This window comes from Podarcis tiliguerta (assembly GCF_965153285.1).
Source record: "Podarcis tiliguerta genome assembly, chromosome: 7".
NCBI lineage: Eukaryota > Metazoa > Chordata > Lepidosauria > Squamata > Lacertidae > Podarcis > Podarcis tiliguerta.
This window is the reverse complement of record NC_139540.1, coordinates 57,607,416-57,625,860: the sequence shown is the minus strand read 5'-3', so window position 1 is coordinate 57,625,860 and position 18,445 is coordinate 57,607,416. Positions and strand designations below refer to the sequence as shown.

General features: G+C 39.7%; 1 protein-coding gene across 4 annotated transcripts in view; it reads left to right on the top strand.

Moving 5' to 3' along the window:
• The window catches only part of CDKAL1 (CDKAL1 threonylcarbamoyladenosine tRNA methylthiotransferase), a 223,303-nt gene that overhangs the window by 99,590 nt on the left and 105,268 nt on the right, over window positions 1-18,445 (top strand). For all 4 annotated transcript variants that reach the window (XM_083449185.1, XM_083449184.1, XM_083449186.1 and 1 more), the window contains one exon: window positions 4,594-4,697. In XM_083449185.1, the coding sequence (XP_083305311.1) occupies window positions 4,594-4,697 (104 nt within the window). The remainder of the gene's footprint in view (window positions 1-4,593; window positions 4,698-18,445) is intronic.

The window sequence follows — 18,445 nt, the reverse complement described above, 5'->3', positions numbered from 1 at the left end:
ATAAGCATGATGATTGAATTTGAAAATGATAATGGATTTAAACCTTGATAATTTATACACAGCAATTCTAAGCACTTATGCCAACATATCTGCCTGTTGACATTACCTAGCATGTTTTATTGCATAAGGCTGTCCCTGCTCTTGGGTCCTGGCACAGCCTTAATTAGACCTGGGCTATTGCAGTAAATCTCCCAAGTCACAAAAAATTAATTTGGAGAGTCTAAATACCCTCAGATTTGTTCTTATTTAAAAGAATGCTATATTTTCAAGGGTTGCTCCACTCTGGAACCAGCTGCTGATGTCTTAGAATAAGGTCAAGTGTCTTCATCATAAATGTCACTTGGAGCTTTTAAGGAATGTTTGGTGCTTTTATGAATTGTAAAGCATCTTTTATATCACATTGTGTAGCTTGAGCCCTAAACAAAGTAATACTTCTAAGATACATAATTCTCTTTAAATACAAACATATCATTCTTTCTTTATCAGCCAGCTCCGTCTCTCTAAGATACGTTGTCATCACAACATCCAAGTTATCATAAAAATTTATTCTTTACACACAGGACAATGAACCAGAGGTACAAATTTGAAGTATGCTAATGAGTTGGGGCTTTAGTCCCTCTGGTCAATGTCCAGTCCTCTGCGCTATGCTACTTCACAGTTGTACTACTTGTCAATAATAATTTTGAGCCACAAAATAGAAATTGCATCAGCCGTTTGTTTTAGGCAGCCAAAGCGGTCCCTTTTGCCATATTTTTGCTTCTGAGTAACAGTTGCAGTTCCCAGATTGCTGTCTTGAGAGGATTGCTGATAGTATCACATCTGTGTGGTCTTTAGTTTTTCCCCATTGGTCTGAGCTGAAGTTTGCTTTTGAAATGTCAATTAGTCCATCTGTTCTGCATAAAGACAGCCTTCATCACCACCTTTCTTTTTTATATGTTTGCAATAAATGCCTTCATTCTCTTCTCTCATCAGCTTCTGTAGCAGGGACTCAAGCTCCTGAGAGACATTCGTGTATCCTGTCATCTTCCAAAACCTTGTATTTCTTTACTTACTTTAATTATGTTTTGTTTTTCTTTAATCCACCTGCTTGCTATATTAAAACTTTACAAAATTATTAGATTTGTGCACTTCTTAAGTAGTGTTAGAAACTGGGATAGAAAGCTATTCGCCACATGAATCCTGGAACCTAGGTTACGGGCGCAAAAACAGAATGACTAGTCGCTATTTCCCCCCAGTTCAGCAGCACTTACTATTTATTTTTCCGAAATGCATGAACTAATACACAATTCACATCAGTGAAACATTGTTAATATCACATTTTTAATTGGACACCACAAGCATAAATGGGACTCAGCCCCTGCAATTGTGGCTAAAACCATAGGTCACTTGAATATTTAATATTTATATATACTGGTGTATGTGTGTGAAATAGATATGTAATGTAAAGTATTGTGCTAGATTTGAACTTACCTGTTTGGGGTAGGGAGGGGAGGCAAAGTGGAACATGGAAGGCAGCGGGCTAGCATTTTGGGGAGGTGAAACAAGGCAAAACAGCATGGAAGGCAGCAGCTAACGATCTTACTTTGGAGTTGGGCAGGGAGGCATTTATCCTCCTGCGCCCCTTGTGCCAGCAGCAGCAATTTTAATCTAGAATCTCAGTTGCCATCCGTGGCACCAAGACTTCTCAGACAATTCCCAGTCACAAAATGTGCCTGTCTCCTGCCTGATTTCGAGCACTGTTCTTAAGCTGATTCCTGATGGCAACCTACCAAAAACAAACAAACAAACAAACAAACAAACAACAAAACAAAACAAAACAAAACAATTTAAAATACATAGATTCAGCCTTATACAATAATATCAACATACCATCCCTTGATATTACAAAACTATGGTAAGAAAAAGCTTCCTGGTACTAAAAACAAAAAATGGCAACCTCAATAAGCCACAATAAAACTATCAGCAGCTTGTTAACATTATATGTGAAATATATATTTTACTTACACGGTTCATGTGCAGACATATGCACGAGTGACTAGTGTTTTTCTTATCCAAGTAGAACTGATATCCAGAGAACTACCATGAGATGTTTCCTTAGCATAATTGTTAATCTACTCTTCATAGTGTTTGCCACCTCTGAACCTGCCATAATGGAGTGCATGCTCTGCATACGGAAAGTTCCAGCTTCAATCTATGGCATCTCCAGCTAGGACTAGAAAAGACAAAAACTTTTTGAAACACTGGAGAGCTGCTTCTAGTCAGCACTGAACTTGATAGGTCCATGATCTGACTATGCATAAGGCAGCCCTTCCCTTTTTTTCTGGGATTCCTCCTCATACTTACTGCCCTTCCTGTCTGAGGCAAAAGATAGCAAAGGCTAGAGATGTAGGAGAATGTGCCATTGAATGCTACAACTTGAAAGATGAGAAGCACAAAGCTTGCAATAAACTCTTGCCTTTTTACCCCAGGAAGCAGGCTGAGCTATGGTCTCCTCAGTCTACCAGAGGTTCTTTGCATTAATCATTGTTGGGCTTAGTGAATGCTAAGAAGGAAAATCTTGTAAAGTAAGGATGAGTCCATGAAGAAGACAAGCCTAAGGATTGGTATTAGTGTTTAGGTAAAGGTAAAGGGACCCCTGACCATTAGGTCCAGTTGTGGCCGACTCTTGGGTTGCGGCGCTCATTTCGCTTTATTGGCCGAGGGAGCTGGCGTACAACTTCCGGGTCATGTGGCCAGCATGACAAAGCCACTTCTGGGGAACCAGAGCAGCACACGGAAACGCCTTTTACCTTCCCGCCAGAGCGGTACCTATTTATCTACTTGCACCTTGACGTGCTTTCGAACTGCTAGGTTGGCAGGAGCAGGGACTGAGCAACGGGAGCTCACCCCGTCTCAGGGATTCGAACCACCGACCTTCTGATCGGCAAGTCCTAGGCTCAGTGGTTTAACCCACAGCACCACCCGTGTCTTAGTTTAGTTAGTGTCTGTGTTTAATAAGCGCTATACATAAATTGAAACAATAAGCCCTGACCTCAGGCTTATGATCTAAAAAATATGAGCCATTATAGAAGGTGAGTGAAGGGAATGGAAATCATCAGTTGGATAATGTCGGAACAAAACGTTAAAGATACTTGCATCCAGTGGGAGCCAAATGCATCTTCTTTTGCTGGTGTTTCTTGGGCCCCAGTCAGAGCAGAGTTCTTTCCAGCAAAGAGAGATGAACTTGCTCCCTCAAGCTGTTCATTCTCAAGCTGATGACTTTAGCTAAGCTAGACTTCCCCTTGCTGTGACAGTCTACCTAGGAGGGAGAGGGTGCAATCTTCCAGAGACCCTTGATGGATGGCTTTTCTCTTTGAGTCAGCAGTGATGCATTAGTTGCACTGCTATATCAGGAATACAGCATTACTCTGGGGTGCTGTATATCGCATGACTTGTGTAAGCCTGCGGCAGTAAGTGAAGTATTAGGCCCCAGGCCCTGACACAAATTCAGTTGTGTAATTGCATATTACTTCCAGTTGGATTAGAAATGAACCAATTTCTTATCTGTTGCGTACCATTGGTTTCTACAAGCAGAGATGGATAAAGTGGGCATCTAAATGCACTCTGAGGGCTGTAATTGGCTTATAAAATTTGAGCTCTTTGATTACCCTTCTCCAAAAAGCACTTTATCTTTTTTAATGTCTCTATGACTGTCTGTTTTCATTCTCTTCTCCAGATGAGAGCCATACTTTGGGGAAGTCTTTTTCCCTGTTCTGTCATAGTTGTTCTGATTTCCAACTGTGAGGCACATCACTTCAGATTCAGTTCAGTTTAAAAGTTGAAAGGAAAGTGGTGCTAGAAAATATGGTGCTGTGTAATCTTCGCTGTATTGTGAATCAACCATTATTTTACTTTCTGTTGTGGTTTTATGTATCTTTTTGTCTTAATTCATGCAACTTCATAATCTTGTTCACGCCTCGTATTTACCATTTCTAACTCCAGGTACCTTTACCGAATTATCTTTTTAGCAGGTTTACTATCCCTACAAACAGGAATGGACATTATTTTCCCTTCTTGATGTAGGTTTTCTGCTTTGTATAATATTTATGGAAGTTTATGGAACTGGAGTATAAGGAAAGAATTTAAGTGAAAAAACTGCAAGAGAAGTATATCCTTTGCTATTCAGCTGTTGGCCTGAGTTAAAACAAGAAGCTTACCAGCACTGAGCATCTTAACTTTTAATAGCCTTCTATTAACCAGATTAAAATCCATTCACTGGGGTGGGGAAAATGAAATTTTAGAATGGCTTACTGGGGAGATGGGTTCATTTTCAGTACAATGAACAGCAAGATCTGTTGCGAATTATTTTTGTTCTCATCTAGCAGACTTTTCAGCTGTGCATTTTTAAAAGTTGTGGTACCTGCTCACCTAATTTTTCTCCAGATACTTCTTTTAGACTCTCTGTATTTCTTCAAGTACTTCTTTTAGACTTTACCACTGCCAGCAGAAGGCAGTCTGGCAGTGCTGCTGAAGCTTAAACAACTGCATTTAACAATATATTGTGGGGTTAGGGAGAACTGATTTATAAAGTAATGCTTTCTACTTCCTCCCTAGGTGTTTGAATGCATGTACCTACTGCAAAACTAAGCATGCCAGAGGAGATCTTGCAAGTTATCCTATTGAAGAACTGGTAAACAGAGCCAAACAATCCTTTCAAGGTAGGCTGTTTGTTTGTTTGTTTGTTTTCTTTTGTTTTCTAAAACTTCAGTCTGGTTTGATCTATCAAATTTATATCAGTGTGTATATAGTAGTGTTTGCTACGAAATCCCATCATCCCCAACAGACATGGCCAGTGGTTAGAGATAATGAAACTTGTGATCTAGCAACATCAGGGTTGGGAAGTCTGTGCTAAACATACCAAAATCACACAAAAAAGACAGCCCATAGTACTGCAAGATGATCAGCATTAGGCAAATTTATGGGAATTGCTCCATATAAGCCACAAGTGTAACATGTCTGTAACAAGTGGCTTTTATTGAAGGAATCTGAAACTGTTTAGCCTTTTTTATACCAGTAAAGCATGTTGTCACATTGTTAATTATTATATTGTGAACTAACCTGTGATCCTTGGATGAAGGGCGGTATAGAAATTTAATAAATAAACAATTCAACAGAAGTTGCATAAGGAAGTTAAAATTCAAATCTCGTTATGCTGTTGACTGTAGGCTCTCTTAACACTTTGTTGTCTGGTTCTAAGCTGCCTAGTTATTGAGTGGCAACTCTTGTAGTTTTCTAGCTGAAATGAAAACTGGAATGGTAATGTGCATTACTGTATCATTCTGCTGTCAATCCCCCCCCATGTGTCTGCTAGATAAACATATCCAGAATTTATCTGAATGCATTAGCTGTGGCAGCTGGTAGGACTATTAGGAGGTCTTGGGGGGCATTCTGGTTCTCTCCCCATCCTCTTGCCTTGGAAAAATACTGTGGACACTTAAAAAGTGCAGTCTTACAGATCTGTAGTCATATTTCCTGGTAGTAAGCTGCGTCAAACATAATGGGGCTCCTGAGTCAGCGTGTGTATGAGTGTGTTGTAGATTCATTAGTAAAGCAAATGCATCATCAGGTGATGTTCTTAGATACTTGGGTTGCTCCATTGGTTAGAGCCTGGTTCTGATAACTTCAAGGTTGCAGGTTCAAGCCCCATAAGGGACAACTGCATATTCCTGCATTTCAGGGGGTTGGACTAGATGATCCTTAGGGTTCCTTCCAGCTCTATGATTCTATGTCTATGTCTGGTTTGTTTTAAGTAGCCAAAGGTCCAATTATTGATCTCAATCACATGCCCTTTTCTGTGTGGGCTTTGCTACTTGCTTCACCAGAAAAGAAAACTACAAAGTTTTGATTTTCATTCCCATAGAGCTTTTCCTACTAATAACTTCCTGATGACAATGTAAGGTTTGGTATATCTAACCCTTTATCCTCTTGCTTTGAAATACTGCCGTCTTATTCTTTACCATTGTTTAAAGTTTGTTTTGGGTTTCTTTTTTGACATACAGAAACGTTGGGCTCTTTTTGCTTTGACTTTTTTTCCTTTTTCTTAACTGGCGTAGCATTAAACAATTTATATATCATGGCATTGTTTCACTGTCTTTTGTTGAAGTCCCTTAAGGCTTTAAGTGACATGTTGTTCGGCATAATGGAAGGAAGGTCAACAAAGAGGGAGCCTGTTTGTACTTGGCAGTGCAAGTATTTGCTTTTGATTAAAACCAAAATATTTTTTTACTGTAGTGTTTGCTGAAGATCATTTAGTGCCTTATTTAATAAATGGAGTTCTGCTTTCATTATACACTCAAGACCTGAGTGACACACTTGATAGCCACTTGATAATTGGATGACCACTGCTCTGCCCAGCAAGTAATTTATTTATTAATTGATTCTATTATTGTAATATTCTCTGAAGTTATTTGTGCAGAAGGCTGAAAAATGTACTCACTAAATAACCCTACCTTATGTGAGGTCTTGGTTTAAGATAACTTGGGTAGCTTATTTTATTCTATTATCTTTTCCAACCCTTTCTCATACTTTTGGCCCCAAAAGTTCTGATATACCAGATTGAACAGGAATGCCTTCTCAAGATGGTTAACTTAAAATTTGCTTTGTTGCTCCCTTTTGTATATTAAAAATGTTCAGGACTTGGCTGCTGACTCTGCTAATGTAGAAACACTTAATGCCAAGATAAATATTTTGATACCAGTCTGTTGGTTTCTTAAAGCTCCACAGGACAGCATGAAGAATTAGGGTTTGTTCTTTTTCATTATCCCATGTAATGCTTCCTAATGGCTCTTCAGGAAAAACAAATGTATTTGCAGACTTCGGACTATTATTAATTTAGGTAGCCATGAATACTACTGTGCAACACAAAAACAAGCATATTAAGCTATGTTTTTAACAGAGGCTATACTATAAACCAATAAGGCTACCTTAGATTGTGACATTAAATAAATTCTATTAACTGTGAGCATAGGCCAGAATATGCTCGTGTGATTATTGATGGCCTGGAGAAGATCTCTACAAGACTCAGCAAATGATAACAGCCACAGGCAAGCTTGTTCATAATGGCAGTTTTGTGTGTGGTACTCTTTAGTGGCTTTGCGGTGTGAAAACACATGAGAAATACTAGCTTTCCTAGGGTTGCTCAAATGCTAGTGTGTTTTAAAACACCAGATGCAAGAGTATGTTGGAAAGGTAGGGTGGAATTCACCTTTTGCCTGCATACTTTCAAATGGTACTTATTTTATAGCTGAAAACACTCTAAATAAATAATTGAAATGTGTTCTGGCAACCTTGGAGTGCCGTCTTAGAGCAAGTGACTGTTCTAAATAATATTTGTCCATAGGAAAATGTGCCTTTTGTGATTACAGCAAGGATTATCCCTGGTATTATTCATTTATAACCCTTCAGACTAAAGTGTTCTATGGGAAATTGAAAGCAGGTACAGGTGCATTGCATGAAGTGTTATTATTTAGGAAACTGTGATTTTAATCCCCATCCCACGATTCTTAAGGAGTTTACGTGATTTGCTTTTATTTTTCTTTCAACAGTTGGATTATTAATTGGGTTATTAGCACTGCAAGAGCAGTAAGGCCAAAACTGACTCTAACTTGTATTGAACACCCTCCTCTCTGTTGGATCTGGTTTGCAATTGGTTACAGTTATGCCCAGACACTAGTAAAGCTATGTTAGCTTTACCTTTTAAATGCAGTAGCTCTGCCTCTGAGAAATTTCATCTGTTTGATAGGCTAAATGAGAACCATTGTCTTTCAGAAGTGACCACCATAATCCATCCTGCTACCAAATAATAGCTCTGATTCTAAAGCCTCTGCAAAATCTTGATGAAGCTGATGGTACTGTTATGAATTAATGATGCTAGTGTGGCATAACTGGTAAATTGTTGCACAAGAACTGTGGAGATTTCTCATTATGTGAACCTTGTGTCATTCACCATTTTCTCAACCTGGGATGAGGATTTGTTTTGTATTGAAAATGTTGCTATTCCCTGTGGCCTTTTATTGAGATGGAACAAGGAAATGTGGCAGTATGAAGGGACAATGAAGGAAAGCTAGGGAGAGGCATGGATAACAAAAAGATAGAAGAGGAAGAGGAAATAAGGGATGAAGAAGATCAAATCTACTCTGGCACTCTTTATAGATTACAGCAGAAGCATGAGAGCTGTTGTTTCATCAGCTGTGACATTTATAGGTTTGACATTCTCTGGGTGGGGCTACAGGTGAGAAGGCCACATTCAGGTGAGGACGACTGATATGAGAGGCCTTGCCCATATGGTGCCACGTCTTTAGATATTACATCAGTACATGTGAAACTGAATTCCCTGCCACAAAAAGCAATCTGTAAAGGCCCATTATACTTAAGGTTCATTTTGGTTGGGCGTTGAGTTCTAAGAAATTGAGCCAAAAATCTTCATGGAAAGTTTGATTTTGATGAGAGATCTGGAGTACGTAAATTATGTAATTAAGGGTAGGGGTTGTTGTTTTCTTGACAATGGCGACAGTGTTTCACCACTTTGTTTATATTAACCTGTGTTTCAAATGGCAAGAACTTTAAGATACATTGCTACATAAGTATGTTTGATGAGTAAAAGGGGGGAAATTACTTGATGCTATGTAACATTGACCACCTTCAAAATCACATTTTTTTAAAAAAAGTATTACTCACCAGCTAAACTTTATAAAACCTTCCCAGAAGCACAGCTCAGAGGCTGAACATTGCTTCTGGATTTTGTGTAATATTTCTGTTTGTGTTGTGGTAAATGTCTGTATATAGGATGGTTTCCATGGATTTACAGTATGGTAGACAACAGAGAAATGTTGCGTAAGCGAGTGGCTTGTTTGTTAAATGATATTTCTGCTTGCTCTTCATAGTCTGAAGGCAAGTCTTAGGCACAGGGTTGAGAAGGCACCTTAGTTTGTGGCTGAAACCTTTTTTAGACAGATTAATGTTGGCTTGCTTTCAGTATGCTCCCTTCTCAGCAGGCTTTCTTGTGGAGAGCTGGAAATTCTTCTTTTCCCCTTGAAAAATAACAGCATGTTTTCGTGTGGGTTTGATTTCACCCCATGAATACTTGAGTTTTATCTAAGTTACCAGGCAGCATAGGATGGAAAGGGGAATGGTAATAACCAGCACCATGAATTACACCCATAAATGGACTGGAAGTCAGTGCAGCTCATACAATAATGGAGGCACACGATCCCAACACTTTGGCTCAGTCAGGTTTTTCGCAGTACCAATTGAAGTTTCCAAATGGTTTTCCAGGGCAGTTCCACACAAAGTATGTTACAGTAGTCCAATTGAGCTGCAACTACTGCATATACAGTGGTGCCCCGCAAGACGAATGCCTCACAAGACGGAAAACCCGCTAGACGAAAGGGTTTTCCGTTTTGGAGGTGCTTCGCAGGACGAATTTCTCTATGGGCTTGCTTCGCAAGACGAAAATGTCTTGCGATTCCTGGGGGTTTTTCCCCGCTCCCCACCCCCTTTTTCTAAGGCACTAAGCTGCTAATAGCCTTTTAGCAGCTAATCCGCTAATCCCTTAAGCCTTTAATAGCCGCTAATAGCCGCTAAACCGCTAATAGCGCTAATCCGCTAATGGGCTTGCTTCGCAAGACGAAAAAACCGCTAGACAAAGAGACTCACGGAACGGATTCTTTTCGTCTTGCGAGGCACCACTGTATAGAATCACAGAATTGTAGAGTTGGAAGGGATCCCATGGGCCATCTAGTTCAACCCACTGCAATGCAGGACCCAGGTCCCAAGATGCTGTTTGAGTCAAAGATCACTCCCATTGACTTAAATACAGTTGGCATTCATCATTTGTATCTGGACTCTTATTTATTGAAAGTGTTTATTAGCTGCTTTCCAGCCATGAGTCTCAGACCAATTTACAAAATAAAACAAAAGTACAACGTAATCAGGCAGGTTCCACCCCCCGAAAAGCAGCAGATGGATTGAAGTCCAGCATTAAAAACCACAGTCATTAAAAGGCCCAAGCAAATAAATAAGTTTTCACCTGGCATACACTTGGGAAACCCAGCCAGATGGACGGGGTGGAAATAAATAATAAATAAATAAATATAATGATGACGATGATGCCAGGCAAGTAAGGTGGTTTCTCAAGTCAGTATGGAGACAAAAAATAAAGCTCTTTTCAGGGGTGGGAGACTTCAGGCCTGTTGGCCAAATGTGGCCATCCATACTTCATTATTTGGCCCTTGTGATGGTCCATAGGCTGCACCTTCTCCTCAGCCGCAGTCCCTGCAGGCCTTTCTTCACTTCTTTCCTCAGGGTGTTTGCCTAGCTGACCTGGATAGAGGACAGAGAAGTGGATACGAGTAGGAACTACACCAACTTTTTCTGTCATCCCTAAAGGTTGCCCACAGCCGAAAAAGGTCCCCCACCTCTGTATTAATGTTGGGAGAAGGTGGTCCTTCAGGTTTTGGGGGGATTTAAAAACCCCCACTTTGAATTGTGCTCAGAAATTGACCAGCTGCCACTCAGCTGTCCCAAGACCAGCATAATATGTTCCATACACCAGTCATAGTTAACATTATTGCTGCTGCGTTTTGCATTATCTGCAGTTTCTAAACAGACTGTTCCATGCACAGCATGTATGGTATAAACACTATGTTAGCTGTGTATGGATAACAGTGGGGACAGCATGGCATTCAAAAATGTAAGCACTGTAGCTTCTGTGATTAGCTGTGATTTCAGCTGGCTCAATGGAACCTTGGATTCTAGACCAATTTGTAACATGTAATTTGAATGAGAAAGAATAATTGCATATTTTTAGGTGACAGATACAATTGCAAGTACAGAAATGTTGTTATGAGGATACTATACAGGCATCCTCCAATCCCTTACAGTCTAGCCTTTGCTTAACTGGACAAGCTACTTTTATGTTTAATTCTTATGTATCTAGTTATAGAAGAGTTCAAGACCGATAAGAAAATTAACTTTGTTGCCACACACACACAAGCACACATCCTGTGCTGTTAAGAGTAGCTTGGAGAAGCAGTAACACTAAGACACAGCTCTGGTATGTGTTTTTTCTTTGAAGAATACCCATGGCAGGAGGAGATGATCAGCTCTTCTCTCCTGTGATGGAAAGCAATTGCCCTGTCTCTCATTGCCTCTGGTGTTCTGGTCGAGCAGAGACAAAGCACCTGTACACACTGGGTATGCTAATTTGGCACAGCTGATTTGCATAATTGGTACAACTGATCTTTTGTAGTCATTGCCAGTATTTGAGGGCCTGGAACTTGTCAACCCTAGAGGCAGTAATAATGTATGGCTTAGCTTCCACATAATATTGGGCATTTCTACTTTTTTGCACCAATTCTAAAGCTATTTCATATTCAGAAAAGTGTAGAAATGGATAGTGATGGATGTTGCAGGATAATCAGGATTTAAATCCAGCCAGATGGATGAGGTATAAGTAAATAATAATAATAATAATAATAATAATAATAATAATAAGTGTCAATAGTACTGTTGGTTAAGGGAATATCTACCTGTAACTGTTTTAAGGGGGGAGTTAAATTTGTAAAATTGATTAGATATAAAATCTGCATGAAAGATAAATTTCACAATCAGATTATAAAAATAAAAATGTAAAGTGATGTGTGATGAATGTGGCATAAACATAAAATCTGTTTCATGTGCCCTTTAGAGAGTTTTTACATTTATGCATTTATTTGGCAAACACTGATATACGTATCAATGAAGCTTGATTGCTGAACGTTTATGCTTCTTTTTATGGCATACACTTGTGTTAAAGTAAGTGTAGGTATTTATTTTCAATATGTCTTGTATAAACCAGATCTTTACAAGATTATGATCCATATCACATTTGTGGGGTGCTCCAGCATTGCCCAAAGAGGGATTTAGTTCGTATAAAAGTACAAGTTGTGCTGCTTTTAATTTAAGTTGTATTTGTAATCTGTTTTTGCTTTGCTTTCATTTGCAGACCAAGTGCCCCAAAGGAGAAAAAAAATAAATAAACCCACTCTTGTTTCTGGTTTATTTGCAAACCGGGTCAGACGCCTTTGATTAGGTCTCAGCTGGAGCATAATTTGAATCTTGACAGATTGAACCTAAGCAGCAGGCTTTCTCCAGCTCAGCCAAAGCTGGGAGGGGGGAGGGGGGCAGAATAAAAGCTAATTCCAGTTCACAAGCAGAACAACAGTGCTGAATAAATGTGCAACTGTTAATGAATAGCTATTTCAAATATTTACAAAAGACTGAGGAAAAAGAGATTGGCATCCCAGGCAGCTGTTCTAGGAAGGAACTATTAAAAATAAAGATCAAAAATAATGCTCAAATGCTAATATATCCATCAAATATCACATGAACTGGGGTAGGGATGGGAAGATAGCTCCAGAGACTGTAGACTGGATCTCATGTAGCCATTTTACACCATTCTATAGATAGCTGTATTTAGGTTTAACAGATCACCAGAGCCAATAGGAATAGGAACAGACACCTCAAACATGTGTGCGTAGGATCTTGAACTTTCCAATATTCACCTACCCTTATTCTAATTCAAGCCACAAATCTGTTTTCACTGGATTAACTAATGGAGGGAGGTGGAAATGCATACTTTCTAAAATATTTGGGTTGTATCCAGTGGTATCGCACAGCTGACTGTAAGGTGTCCATCAGCATAATGGGGAGAGAAGCAATCTTTAGCCATTTCCCCTGCCCCCTGTAGACAAAATCTGTTCTGAAGGGTTGGGAGATCCTTCAGAGCAGATTTAAAGGAGGTGCGGCAGGAGGGGAAATCATTTAAAATTGCTTCCCTTCATAGAATTGTTGAGTTGGGAGTCCATGTTCCACTGATGGAAGCCTTTATGTCAGCTGCGCAATGCTATTAAGATTACAACCCCTTGTCACAAAATAGGAATTCAGTTCTAGAAAACTGGAAACTAATACCCCATTGTTATTTGTATCCAGGATCAAAATACTACTACTAAACTGGTGGATATTTTTCTGAACCAGAATCTAGCAGTATGAATTTGTGAGACAAGTCTGCAAGTGCACCCATAGTTTTATTGTTTTGCTTGCATCATGGCAGTCCCTGTGGCTTTTAGCACTAAACCACAGCTTGCTGAGGCCTGTAAGGGAGCTGCATCCTCAAAAGTGGATGTGGCAGAGATTCCTCAGTTAACTGGCTCCTATATTGCACTTTTTGGTGTTTTGGTCAATGTGAATGTGGAGATGATTCTGGCAGCAATAAAACATGGCAGTGCGAAAAGTCACTTAACCTGCTTCCAGATAAGAGATGCAAAAAAGATCAGACAGGCTTACACTATTTTTAAATTGGAATTTCAGATTGCCCTTCATTCCATAGAACCTAAAGGTTCTCAGGGTACAGTAAATGCAACATAGAGGAAACAAAATCTTAACCTGCTACATACACATTCACATACTTGAAATAAAGAAAGACCAACAAGAATATTCATCTATGTTGAAGTTGGCTTCCAAGTTAGCATGGTAGTGTTTTCTATGAAGCTAATCCATGTGAATTATACATCTATTTTAGTGGTAGTGCTGAAGCTATGTAGCTTTTTGGGATTATAATTTTTGGGCCCTTAGATTTTTCAAAACAGAGGGAGTAATAGAGAATGAAATCTGGAAATCTGTTTTCGTATTTTATATGGAGCACATAGTAAGGATAAGATAAAATTATGTTAGGACTTTAATGACTAAGGGCAGTATGCAACTAACTTTGTTCCATCACAGCAAGGATTGTACTTAAGCAATATAATTTCCCCGCTTCTCCTTGTGTCCCCCCCTAAATCTGTTCTCTGGGTTTCTGGATTGAGAGAAAGTTCTAATGTACAAATGGAAATCCTTGCACTGACAGGAGGTTAGTTGGCTACCCCCACAAGAGTACAAATCCTAACACACACACACACACACAATGTTGATTGCTTGAGGAAGTTAGGATGTTGTGTCTGTGTGTTCTCTGCAGGCAGAGGAGAGCATTAGGTTATCTTGCCATGGTGGCAGCTCCAGCTCCACCCAGGTACATAGAAGGTTCTTGAACCTGAAGGTTCTTGTAGCAGTGGCAGAAGAAAAGCCTCCAAACAGGGAAATTAAGAGGCAAGACCGAATCCCCAACCCCCTTGAATTTCCTATGATATTTAGCCATGTGGAATTCTCTGAGTATTATTGGGGAGTGAAAAATTCAGGCCTGGTGTTGAGCAATGTTGTATTAGTGTTAGAGAGTTCTTATCCAGGGGAGTTGAATAAGGATGAATAAAATGTGTGTGTTCTACAAACAGTATAGAGTTTGCCCTGCAAAATATTCTCTGGAAGTGATACAGTTGGAGAAAATGTTCAAAATTTTGCAACATGTCGAAAAACAAAAGTGTGGCAATAATTGGTCAGGGGAGGCAACAAATGTTTTAAGAGGAGGCTCTGTATCTCAGCTGGTGATTGCACATTTATAACTATTGGACCCTATTGTCTGAGAACAATCTCAATGCATGCGGAACTTAATGACTGTATTCTTTTGCATGATAATGAACTAGGTTTAGGTTTAGCAAGAAAAAGAGGGAAGCCCACTCCCACCCCTGAGCACTCTTCTGGCAGAAAACATTTTTGCTGTAACCTTGAATTTTCTTGCTTTTCTTGGATTTGGGTTACATCCTTAAATACATTTCAATTTTTACCCTTTAATTTCTTTTAATCTACATGTTGGGTTTAGTTGTAGCCCCTTCCAAATAGTTTGTTTCATGCCTCCAGCTGCTTCCAAGCAGCCATTGTGCTGAATAAGCACTTATTTCAGTATGTCCTTGATAAAATTAATGAAAGCATCTGCAGAAGTGGCAGCAGCAGCTGCAGTGCCTTCTGGAAGCCAACTTCTGCTTAACATTGTAATAAAAGGAATAGTTTTGTGCTGGAAGCGAATGTTGACTTACTTCTAGAAAAAAGGGGGATTGCACCTGCCACTGCTAGTCTGGCTATGTGGTTTGTTGATTATATACTCTTGTTAGGCCCATTGTCATTGGCAAAAAGAGGATGATGTCACCTTTATTAAGCTCACTTGGCACCTTTTCGAGTGACAAATAATTTGCCTGCTGTTGTCTTTTTACTTCTTCTCTAGCATGTGCCTTGTTTTAGAAGCGGAGAGAGTGTCATGTTGTCACAGTTAAATGCTGGAGAAATGTAGAGGTGCATGGAAATAAAAAGGAGTGATGCTTCTAATCACTGTGCATAGTAATGGAGTATAAGTGCACATTTAGGATCATTATCCTGTTACCAGGTGGGGCCCTTGAGCTTTCACGTGTATAGAAACTGCTCAAGGTTGCATAGATGAAGTAAGAGGTACTGCAATACCATCTGCTATTTTCTCATTAATTCCTGTTTCCTAGGCCTAATCCAAATTGTCTTTGAATAGCACTCCAGTGCTTAATCGAGGCTGTGAGAACAGCTAGGGCTGCCAGATCTAGATCCAGAGGGGTTTTCCTGTACCTTTAAGAGTTGCATAAAAATGAGAATTTCACTATGTATGTTATTCCCCAGCATTGTCGAAAAACTGCAACTGGTAGAAATTTCCTTTCTGTTTAACTTTTAAAGGCACAGCCCTGAAACACTGGATCAAGCAACTCTTGTAAATGCTTTGTTCAAGATAATGTGCTGCACATTTGCCTTTGTAGAGACACTTCCTGCCAAAAATGTTGTTTCTTTCGACAGCTGCACTCTTAAGCACCTAGAATTTTAACACTTCTAAAAGTCTCAGGTTTATGTCTGGGTCAACTACAACATTTTCAACAGATTTTTTTAAAGCATATTGTTGTAACCATAGCACGGGATGCAAATGGTTTTAAAAATAATTTACTGGTAAGCATTGCTTACCAGGAAGGAAAGGCAGCAGGGAAGTTGTTGTGGAGCAAACATACTGACAGGAGCACTGGACTGACCTCTGCACCACCTGTTACCTCCTCTTCCTGGTACGGAAGCCACCTGCCACGAGGCAGCTCTGTCCCAACCAGCAAGCCACTTCTGGTTTGAATCTAGAGGTAAAATGTGAAGTGATAGAAATACCAAAGAAGACTGGAAAATGGCTTGTAACTGAAATCAGGACATACAAGGCCATTTTGAAGCCGTTTTGGGCTTGTATAAATTTAACATTATCTCTAGTACAGTGGTACCTCTGGTTACATACGCTTCAGGTTACAGATGCTTCAGGTTACAGACTCCACTAACCCACAAATAGTACCTCGGGTTAAGAACTTTGCTTCAGGATGAGAACAGAAATCATGCTCCGGCGGCGCTGCAGCAGCAGGAGACCCCATTAGTTAAAGTGGTGCTTCAGGTTAAGAACAATTTCAGGTGAAGAACAGACCTCCGGAATGAATTAAGTTATTAACCCGAGGTACCACTGTATATATCAATCAGCTCCATCATCACTCATCAGGCAAAAACAGGTGAAAGATTAGAAGCAAGCTCGCATCTCAGAAAGCAACAGCTTTCAATGGTGTTTTTACATGTTGCTTGATAACTTTCTTTCTAAAGAGACTGTAAGCTGCCTTCTTTAAAAATGCTCAAGGGTCTGGCTCTGAGCCCACGATGGCAATATGCTTGATCCCGCCACTACCTGTCAGTGGCCCTAGTTTTAAGTCAGCTGCTTCCACGGTGAGACAGTTTTATTCGGTTTATATTGTCCTTTTAAGACTGTGCCAGGCAGACTGTTGTTTTTGTGTGCTGGCTAATTTTAAAGTTGGGGTTTTGGGGGGGAGTTCTAAACTGGGTTTTTTTATTGTTACAATATCCTGTGTTTGCTGCTTTGTGGAGAGATTCTCTTAGAAAGTGGAATAAAAATCTATTAAATAAATAACCTGAAACTGCTTTCTTTTCACTTCTACTCAGCTCCCATTTTCCTTCAGAACATAACTTAATATGACTCACCTATGTATGTATTGAATCTGAAGATAAATGGTCTTTTTTTTAAAGGGCTTTCCCCCCAAATAGGCAGAATCAGAAGGCATTTATATAGAATGAATCTGGCTCCTATACTGTAAATTAGATAGTAACATTTAACATCTTTTGTCTAATTTTGTTTATTTACCTACTCACTTCGAATTATTCACTTCTTTTACATACCTAATTTTAAGAGATTTTCCAGACACAAAATCGTAAACACAAGAAAATCATGCAATATAGAAGAAAACAACACATGAGAGGGGGGGAGAGAGAGAGATGTAGAGACACATCTATAAGGCTGTTGTTGCGTCCCCAAGTATCTTGCCACGTGTGTAGCTGGTAAAACAAGGATGAGTATCCTGGTGCTCTCCAGGTGTTGCTGGACTACTTCCCATTATTCCTGAGAACTGGCCATGCTAACAGGGACTTAAGGGAATTGTACTCTAGCAGTACCTGGAGGGCTGCAGATTCCCCATCACTGCACTAAAATTTCAGTCCTTAAGGCAAGTTATGCTATTCCTCCTTTAGTCATCCCAATTCAGCAAATGATGGTTCATTGAAACTACTTGCATAATTCAAGTGTATTTATCTAATCAGAATCGATGTATAAAGATCCTTAGCTGTTGATTCTGAGGAATTCAGCATAGCGCTAAGCAAATCGCTCTGTCAGTGCAAGCATTTCTGCATGTCTGATGAAATTATCTGCCCTCTCCTTCCCTTGCATGCTGCTCCGTGGTTTCTCCTGACCACCTTCTCCTGGCCCAGTTGTGGGGCACCCTGAATTTTTACTTTGAGCTTCATAGACTTCAAAACAATGAAATATTTGCATGCATTTCAAAATAGTCCTCGGTGCTTTCACTTGTTAAAATTCTTTCTTGATTGAGTGCATGTATTCTCAAACATCAGTTTATTTCACCTGATCCATGGATGGGGATCATGTGCTTGCCCCAAATATTATTGGACTCCAATTCCCATCAGCCTCAGCCAGCATGGCCAGTGGTCAAGGATGATGGGAAGTGTAGTCCAAGAGTATCTGGTGGTTCACGGGTTTCCCATCCCTAATGTAGAAGATGGAGGCTAATAGGCAAGTCAGAGGATATTGCAAGAGCAACAAACTTGGCTCTTAAATTACACTCCTTCACCAAATAACTGAAGATTCTGCACCATTTGAAATTACTTTCCCAACATGTCCCAAGAGTGTTACTTATTTAACAATCCAGTCAAATACAGTAGCAGTGCAGCAAGAGGCGGGTCTACTATGAAGTCCAACAAGAGGCCCGATTTTGGTATCGCACAGGGCACAACTGAAATTTGAGACGGCAAGTTTCGCCAGTGAGTGCAATCAATGCTTGAACAGAAGAGGTTTACACCAGCATGAATGGGCTGTAACAATCTTATTTTTTATAACCACTTTTTAAAGTGTTCACATTTTCCCCTTATTCCAAAATAACAAACAAAC